Here is a 9,725-nt window from a genome sequence, read left to right as displayed (position 1 = left end):
CCACTGTGCCACCTAGTCACCCTCCCACTCTACATCTTGAAAATTTAGAGAATTCACTGACAGGAGTAATTCAGTATGGAATAGGCCACATGGGTAACTCTCCTAAGCCAGTTAAAATTCAACTGGGAATTGTTTTATAAAATAAAATGCACTAAAATATAGATAATATATTTAAAAACTAAGTTAATGTATTTTGTTTAAGTTTTGAAATTGCTGTTGCAGAAGATACAGATATGATTTTAGAGTCAGAGTCATATGGGAGCAAAGATTCCCTTTGCCTTTCAATAGAAACTGCTTATTGGAAACTACAATGGTCATTGTCAGTAGTAGAGCATAGGTAGTACTGTAAACTCATTCTCATCCTCACCCTCACCTGCATTTAGCAATTGAAGAAACTGAGGCTAAGAGAGATTGGGTGACCTGCCCAGGATCACGCAACCAGTAAGTGTCTCAAATGGAATTTGAGCCAAGGTTTTCATGATTCCAACTTAAAGCACATACAGTTCTTTATATATTTTTTCTGAATTACTGATATTTGTCATTTCTGATAGAACAAAACATAAATTGTTATATTCATATGTCACAATTGGATGAGTCATTTCCCAATTAATAGACAGCTACCTTGTTTCCAGTTGTTTGTTTCTTCATTTGGAATGGTTTCTATTTTGTCTTATGTTATATTTTGGCATTTTATTCCCCTATTATAGGATCCAATGTCTACCTTCTTCCAGTTTGGAGCTTCCATCCAGCAGCAAGCTACAATCATGATGAAAATCATGCAGGATTATGACTGGCATGTCTTCTCTGTTGTAACTACCACCTTTCCTGGCTACCGGGACTTCATAAGCTTCATCAAGACCACGGTAGATAACAGTTTTGTTGGCTGGGACATGCAGAATGTGATAACCCTAGATACTTCCTTTGGGGATGCCAAGACACAAATTCAGTTGAAGAAAATCCACTCCTCTGTCATTCTGCTTTACTGCTCCAAGGATGAAGCCGTTTTGATTCTGAGTGAGGCCCGCTCCCTGGGCCTGACAGGCTATGATTTCTTCTGGATTGTTCCAAATCTGGTCTCTGGCAACACAGAGCTCATCCCCAAAGAGTTTCCTTCAGGCCTTATTTCAGTCTCCTATGATGACTGGGACTATAGTTTGGAGGAGAGAGTAAGAGATGGGCTGGGAATTATCACCACTGCTGCCTCATCCATGCTGGAAAAGTATTCATTCATTCCTGAAGCCAAGACCAGCTGCTATGGACAGATAGAGAAACCTGAGCTCCCACTGCATACCCTACACAAGTAAGATGATGTCTTTTTATTTAGACATATGGATTGATTGGAATATGAGTTTGGAGATCTTAGGTTGATTTTGAGGAGTAAAAAACCTTTTGGCACTCACTTTTGGAGGTGAGAGAGAGAGAAGGAGAGAGTAGTTAGGGAAAGAAGTAGTTTAGATACAGTTTTGATTTGCTTTAATTTCCAGTTAGCAAATTACTTAAACCACTGCAGAATGGTAACAGAATGGTAACAAATCTGTAACTTTTAGTTCTAGAAAGGGGACAAATGACTTGCCCAAGGTCCCACTGCTAGTTTCCATGTGTCAAAGGCAGGATTTGAACACAGAACTTGAATTTGAAGTTAGTCATATTGTTTCTGACCATATGATTCATATTAGTATAGTCCCTTAAAAAGACAGTGTATTTTATATAAATTATTTCATTTGATAATCATTGTAAACCACTGAAAAGATTACAAAACACTTTAGACAATCCTATCATTTGAATCTTACAGCAATCCTGTGAGAAAGAGTCTATTGCTGTCATTGCTCCTATTTTATAATCATGGAAACAATCTTAGAGAGGATAAGTGATTTGACCATCATATAGCTGGCCTAGAGGCAGAGTCTGAATCTCAATTTTCCAGATTGCAAATTTAATACTTAATTAGTTATATCACATTGCCTTATCCTATACCCATAATCTTATGCAAGATTGTTGGATCCATAATACCAATAAGAAAACTGAAGCAAAAAGGGCTTACCTAAGATAACCCAACTAATAAATAGTGGAACTTCAACTTGAACCCAGGTCATAAAGTCATAGATCTAGAAAGTTTAGAGGTGATTTATTCCAATCTCCTCATTTTTCAAATGAAGAAACTGAGACCTAAAACAGTTAAGTGATTTGTCTAAGGTCATACAGATCATTGTCAATGGTGAGATTTGAACCCAGATCCTCTGACATAGTTGCTTTTCCTTTTACTATATCATAGATCTGATTCAAAATGTACAATAGTATAATCATACCTGGCTATATTTATTCCAGTCATCCCCTTTCCTATGGCTATAATATATTCATAGATATAAACCAGTATTTATAGTTAGACTGTAGTTAGAGTCAGGAACCTGCCTCCGATACTAGTTGTTTGACTCATCCTCTCTGTGTCTCAGTTCCCTTATCTCTAAAATAGGGACTTGGAGCCAATGACTTCCTATGATCCCATGAACCTCAGTCAATGAACAATGTTTAAAGAGCTAAAACTGGACATACTAAAAGAAGAAAAATTTGTGATTCCTCTCATTCCTTTTATCCAGACACATTGTGTTTAAGAGAACATGATCATTGTAAATTGGAGAGCACAGATGTCGTAAAGTCATCCTCAAACTTTTGTTGAATTTTAAACCTTTAGTGATATTGCCTAATGGACTTACTTAATATCAGAGTTGGCAAGGGTGAGTTATGCTTCTTCATGCTTGAAATCACAAGCTGAAAATGAAGTCATATATTTAAAAAATTTCACTGATTTTTCCCTTTCTTTTCATGATGACCTCCTTAATGTTTTGTTTCCAGTTGTCATTTTCTATATTCTGATTCATTTCCAAATTCTCAGTAAGTATGTTCAGATGAATTAAGGCCTGACACAGATACCCATGTGGAAGTACTGTTTCTACATCCAGTCAGATCCAAAGAGAAGTTGAACTAATGAGTTCTTTCTGCTGATAATGAGACTTACCCTACCACTGGAATATTTGGGAATTTGCAATTTTGATGGAAACATTAGTCAATTTGCAGGCAATGGAAATATAATTTTATGGTGGGGAGAGAATCAGTGAGTGATAAATGCCTCACTATTCAGATTTCTCCACAATTACCACCCCTTGGCTCCTTCTCTAAAAGATACCTGCTGGTATGAAATCTGGCTATATTATTTCCATAGGTTCTGCTTTTGAATGCAGTAATTTTGTAAGTGGCATTTCAGTCCCAATGGAAGCAATATATCAAGTGTTCTAAACCATCTCTCTGCACCAATACTAAGTCTACTCAGTTGGCATTTATTGAAATATCACTCAGTCTGGAGATAACTGGAATGCAATAGAGAGATGCAAATGAATTGAAGCCAGGTGACCCTTTTTCTTGGGCTACACAGTGGTAGTGGTGCATTGCACCCTAAGATTGAAGATGGTTATTCGTTCTGTCTAGTTAAGATTGGAATGCTCCACCATGTTTTCTCTCTGTTTATTTCAAGCTGGGTAAGGTCTAGGAAAAGTCACAAAAAGGGCAGAGAGATGGAGATGAGGTCAGGATTGAAGGATGCTGCAATTTTGTGATAATTAATACTCTTTAGTCTGGAGAGATTATGATCAAAGTTGATAAGGTTATGAAAGAAACAGAAAGAATGAACAAAGACTTATCTAACTGGAGTTCAGTATGTTAGGAATAGAAGGCATGTTTCAAAATCTGAAAGAAATATAAAAGAAACTTTGACTTTATATTTCAAAGAATAAACTTTTAGACTGAGAGAATGCTAATCATTGTTCACATTTGTATGGTTTTTAAATTCCATGCAATATTTTATTTATTCCTTACAGAAATTTGTGAGGTGGGTGGTCTTAGTTCCTATATTGTACAGATGTGGAAATTGAAGTTCTGAGGGGTTAAGTGACTTATCTAGGGTATTATAGCTACTAAGTATTTGAGATAAAATTTGAATCCAGGGCAAGCTGACTCCCAAACTAGTTCTCTATCCACCACACTGTGCTAGTTCTCATATCTAATAGGAAAGTAGTTCTGTGATAGACTATGAAAGGGACCTGTCATCTTTTAGAGAAATGAGTCTGGCTTCTAGAGGTGACATTGGGTTGGGAGGGGAAACCATGCCTTTCCATAAGATGTCCATTGATGTCTTTGTTTGAAGCAAGGTATTGAATTACCTAGACTGATGGAGAAATGATATTTCTTGTATTTTTATGGGATTAGGAAATAGTTACAATGACATGTCCTGCTCTGGGATAAAATGGAACTTAAAATTCTCTCTGTAAAGACATGGACATGAACTCACCATAGTCCTGTTCATTTTCCTGGAGTTTTGGCAATAGAAAGGGGTTGGGGAATGCAGATGAGGAAGAGATTGGAAGGGGAAGAGGTTAAGTTCTTGATGTTGAATATTCTTAGTTTTACAAAAAGCACTTTGAAAAAAGCAGTCAGCAATTTTTGAAGTTCAAAAATAGCTTAGCCATATTATGCAACACACTCCTTTCTACTGCAAATATTAAACATCTGTTCTCCCGCCAAAGCACAGAGCATATCCATAGGTAGCTTCCATTAATGTGAATGGAAGCTCCTACCTGCCATAACAGTACTGCACTCTGATGGAGCCTGTTCAGCTTGCCCAGAAACCTTGCTCATTTCATGAGTTGACAGGCCCTTGGTGAAGATCCAAGTGAAGAGAAACATTTCACAGACTCAGGAATAGAAATAAAATTATTGTCCCTGTAGAGTATTTTCCATTGTTTCAATCTAAAATTCATGCAGTCTTTTATTTATTCCTCACAGAAACTTGTGAAGTGGGTGTTCTTAGTTCCTTTATTGTATGTGGAAATTGGGGTTCTGAGGGTTTAAATGACTTATCCACAGTATTATAGCTAGTAAGCATTTGAGATAAGATTCAGGATAACCATATGTTAGTCATTATATTAACCCAAACCCAGAAAAACCACTATATATTTATTAGTCAAGAAAGTTCTTTATTCTCTGTGTGTATGTCTATATCTCCCTGTCTCTGTCTCACATATTCTCTTTGATTTCGAAAATTAATGAAAATAGAATATTTTGAAACAGAAGCTCCTCTGCCAGCTCAACCCTGTGTGGAGGGCTTTGATTATGGCATAGTGGAGGTAAGTAGAGGGAGTATTGAATGACATCTGGGGTATATCAATATTTTATGAAAAAGTCTGAGAAGTTATACCAGGAAGGAAGGGATGGTTCAATCTAAGGAAAACTATCAGCATAATTGATCACATCAGTAACAAGCTTTTGAGAAAATTTAGTACTCATTCCTATTAAAAACACCAGAGAGCTTAGGAGCTTAGGAATAAATGATATACATACACACACACACACACACACACACACACACACACACACACACACACATATATATATATTATATATATATATAATATATATATATATATATAATCATGAGGAGCTATTATATGTAATAGAGAAAAACTAGAATCATTCCCAATAAGATATAAGATCAAGGGTGAAACAAATTTGCCCATTATCATCACCATTGTTCAAATACTGTACTAGAAATGTTAACTTTAGTATTAAGAGAAGAAAAAGAAATCAAAGGAATTAGACAATGAGGAAGCAATACTATTACTCTTTGCAGATGACATGATGGTATACATTCTAAGAGATTCTAGGGAATCATTTAAAAATTACTTGAAATAATTAACAACTCTAACAAAGTTGCAGAATATAAAATAAACCCATATAAATCACCAGCATCTGTATTTATTGCCAACAAAGATCAGCAGTAAGAGTTAGAAAAATAAATTTTGTTTAAAAATAACTGGAAACAATGGAAAATATTTGGAAGTCTACTTGACAAGAGAAATCTGGGAACTACATGAACACAATTACAAAATACTTTTCACACAAATTGAGTCTTATCTAAATAATTGAAAAAATATTAATTGCTTATGGGTAGATCAAACTAAAATAATAAAAATAACATTTCTACCTTAATCTACTTATTCAGTGCTATAATAAAAATTATTTTATAGAGCTGAAGAAATAGTAACAAAATTAATTTGGAAACACAAAAGGTCAAGAAAACCAAAGAAATTAGTGAAACTAAAATGCAAAGGAAAGTGGCCTAGCTGTACCAGATCTAAGCTATATTATAAAACAGTAGTCATCAAAACTATTTGATACATGGGCAAGTAGGTGGCACAGTGGGTGGAGCACTGGTCCTGGAGTAAGGAGGACCTGAGTTCAAATTTGACCTCAAACATTTGATACTAGCTGTGTGACCTTGGGCATATCATAACCCTATTGCCTACAAAAACAAAACAAAACAAAACAAAACAAAACAAAGGGGGAAAACTATTTGGTAATGACTGTGAAATAAAGTGATAGATCAGGGGATTACATTAAATAGATAAGACATATTAATATAGTATTAGTAGTAATCTGTTGTTTGATAAATCCCAAAATACCAACAACTGGGATAATAATTTAAAAGCCTAGAAAATAGAATGGCAAAACTAGACATAGACCAATATCTTACACCCTCTACCAAGATTAGGTTCAAATGAGTACATAATTTAGATATAATGGGTAATACCATAAACAAATTAGGAGAGCAAGGAATAATATACCTGTCAGATGAAGAAGGGAAGAATTTATGACCAAACAAAAGAAAGAGAATACTATGAAATATAAAATGGATAATTTTGTTTATATTAAATTAAAAAAAAACAAACCAATGCAATGAAGATTAGAAGGAAAATAGAAAGCTGGCTAACAATTTTTAGGTAGTGTTTCTGATAAAGGCCTTATTTCTCAAAAATCTAGAGGACAGAATCAAATCTATAAAAATATACATAATTTCCTAGTTGATAAATGGACAAAGGATATGAAAAAAGTTTTCAAATAAAATAATTGAAGCTCACTAGAATCATAAAAAATACTTTAAATCACTATTGATTAGAGAAATTCAAATTAAAACAATTCTGAGGTACCATCTCACATGTATCAGATTGACTAATCTGACAAAAAAGGAAAATTATGGATGTTAAGGAAGATGAAGAAAAATTGGAACACTAACGTGTTACTGGTGAAGTTATTAACTGATTCAACCATTCTTGAAGAGCAATTGGAAACTACTCAAAAGGCTATAAAAATATGCATACTCTTTGAATCAATAATGCCACTATTAAGTTTGCATCCCAGCAAGATGTTTAAAAAAAGGAAAAGGACCAATTTGTGCAAAAATATTTATTGAAATTCTTTTTGTGGTGGCAAAGAATTGGAAATTGAGGGGATGCTTATCAATTGTTCTGTAAGAAATGATTAGTAGGCAGATTTCAGAAAAATCTTGAAAGATGCATATAAATTGATGTTGGGTGAAATGAGCATAACCAAGAGAACATTGTATACAGTAATAGCAATATTGTGTGATCAACTATGATAGAGTTAGCTCTTCTTAGCAATACAGTTGATCTAAGACAATTCCAAAAAAACTCATGATAGAAATTGGTAACCACTTCCAAAGGAAGAACTAATGGAGTCTGAATGTAGATAGAAACATACTATTTTCAGTTCTTTGTTTTTGTCTTTTCTTTTTTGTGTTTTTTTCTTTTTTGTTTAGATTCTTCTTTTGCAACATGACAAATGTGGAAATATGTTTTATATGACTGTACATATATAATCTATATCAGATGGCATCTTAGGGGGGCAAAGGAAGGAAAAATTTGGAACTTAAAATCTTATAAATGAATGTTGAAAACTATCTTTACATGTAATTGGTAAAGAAATAAAATTCTATTAAAAATAAATAATTGGACACTTGAAAATAAGAAAAAAGAAAAGCCTAAGAAGGTTTTTTAAGGTTTTTCTCATTTTCTTCACTTTTGTGCATATAGTTTTACCATGTATATCTATTCCAGATTGCTCATTCTTTACCATAAACATCATTAAGTAATGTTCCTATAGTTGTCATTGTATGATAGTGATGACGATAGTGTTGATGATAATGACACTACTTCAAGGATCTGTGAGCTTTCCTTAGCAACAATAAGACATCAATAGTGACAGCGAACTGGAACAGTGGATAGATAGGGTCTTGGACTTGGAGTCAAGAAGTTCTCAGTTCAAAACCAGGTTAATATACTTGTACTATAGGAACACTACTTCGACATCTAATGGTTGTGTGATCTTGGGCAAGTTACCTAATCTCCAACTGCCTCAATTTCCTCTACTGTAAAATAAAGTTATTAATAGAACTTATCTCTCAGAGTTATTGTGAGACTCAAATGAGTTAGCTGTAAATCCCTTAGTATAGTTTCCAGCATATATTAAATATAAAAATGTTAGCACCTTTGCTTCCTTGCTTCCTTGCTTCCTTCCTTCCTTCCTTCCTTCCTTCCTTCCTTCCTTCCTTCCTTCCTTCCTTCCTTTTTTTCTTTCTTTCTTTTTTGATCACGTCCCAACTCTAACTTGATAGTCCAAAAAAGTGACATTACTTTCCTATGGTCACACAAGTAGTACCTGAGATAATTTTTACCTGAGATAAAATTTGAACTCATTTATCCTAACTTTAAGAACATCATTTTTCCACAGCATCAATACATGTAGACATGCACAGACATACTCATACACATACAAACACACACATACACACACAAACTCATTTTTATCTGAATTTATGATTTCTTTGTTTAAAAGGAACTGCTATTGTGTAAATTCCTTTTACCCAATGCCGGTTAGGTCCTATTCTTTGAGACTTTGGGTGATTAAAGGACTATCTATCCCCACAGTCATACAGACAGCATATGTCTCAATGGATAGGTCTTCCTGATTCCGATCTTTCTCTCCATTCATTGAATTGAAGTTTTTTGAATAATTATCTTGTTATTATTATCTTCTTAAATGCTTACTTTTAATCTGAAGTTTTAGAACAGGAGAAAGGTTAAAATGTCCCTTTTCTTATCTATAAAATTGAGATTCTATACTTGCATAAGGGGTTCTTGTGAAGAAAGGCCTATATAAATTTTAAAGTATTATATAGGGTGTCCCAAAAGTTTTAATGCAATTTTAAGCAGTTGGAGTTGAACTAATTTCTACAGGACAAACTATAAACCTGAGTAGTTATTACATGTTATTCATTCTTGACAGGTAGCTTTTTTCTCTAAGTTTCCATATAAGTAATGCTTGTCTGCCAAAGATGAAGTTACCAGATGGTGGAAATTATAGAAAAAAAATTGTAAGGTTCTTCCCAGACCAAAATTCTCTTCATTCAAAACTTCAGGCTTAGAAAATTAAAAAAAATAGCTAGAAGAATTTTCTTAGGCTTAAAGGAGGTATTTAATATTCCATCACTAAATAGAGATCTAGGTACAAGATGGGGAACAAATAAACAGAAATAACCCCTCTTAAAAGTTCTTCATTCTTGGAGAAAATGTGAGTCTCCTAATGGAAGAAAGTTATCCTTTAGTGACTTTAAGAAAAATGTTTTTCTATTTTAAAAAATGTTGGTATTTTATGGGTTTATATCACCTTACATGCATATACCCCTATATTTCTTTCTTTCCTCCCCTACTCTTGGAGTCAACCTCCTAACAAACAATAAAAAAGTGAGGGAGAAGGGAGAAAGCAGTTGAGCATACTTATCCAACAAATCAGCCAACTCTAACATTAAACACTGTGTTCTA

General features: G+C 34.0%; 1 protein-coding gene across 2 annotated transcripts in view; it reads left to right on the top strand.

Moving 5' to 3' along the window:
- Positions 1–706: 706 nt before the first annotated feature.
- GRIN2A (glutamate ionotropic receptor NMDA type subunit 2A) overlaps positions 707–9,725 on the top strand; it is a 208,204-nt gene continuing 199,185 nt past the window's right edge. For both annotated transcript variants that reach the window (XM_074196374.1, XM_074196373.1), the window contains exon 1: positions 707–1,300. In XM_074196374.1, the coding sequence (XP_074052475.1) occupies positions 714–1,300 (587 nt within the window). In that variant the 5' untranslated portion in view covers positions 707–713. The remainder of the gene's footprint in view (positions 1,301–9,725) is intronic.

The sequence above is a fragment of the Macrotis lagotis genome, chromosome 8, assembly GCF_037893015.1.
Source record: "Macrotis lagotis isolate mMagLag1 chromosome 8, bilby.v1.9.chrom.fasta, whole genome shotgun sequence".
NCBI lineage: Eukaryota > Metazoa > Chordata > Mammalia > Peramelemorphia > Peramelidae > Macrotis > Macrotis lagotis.
Note: the sequence above shows the minus strand (reverse complement) of the source record. Positions and strands in the feature narration are given on the sequence as shown.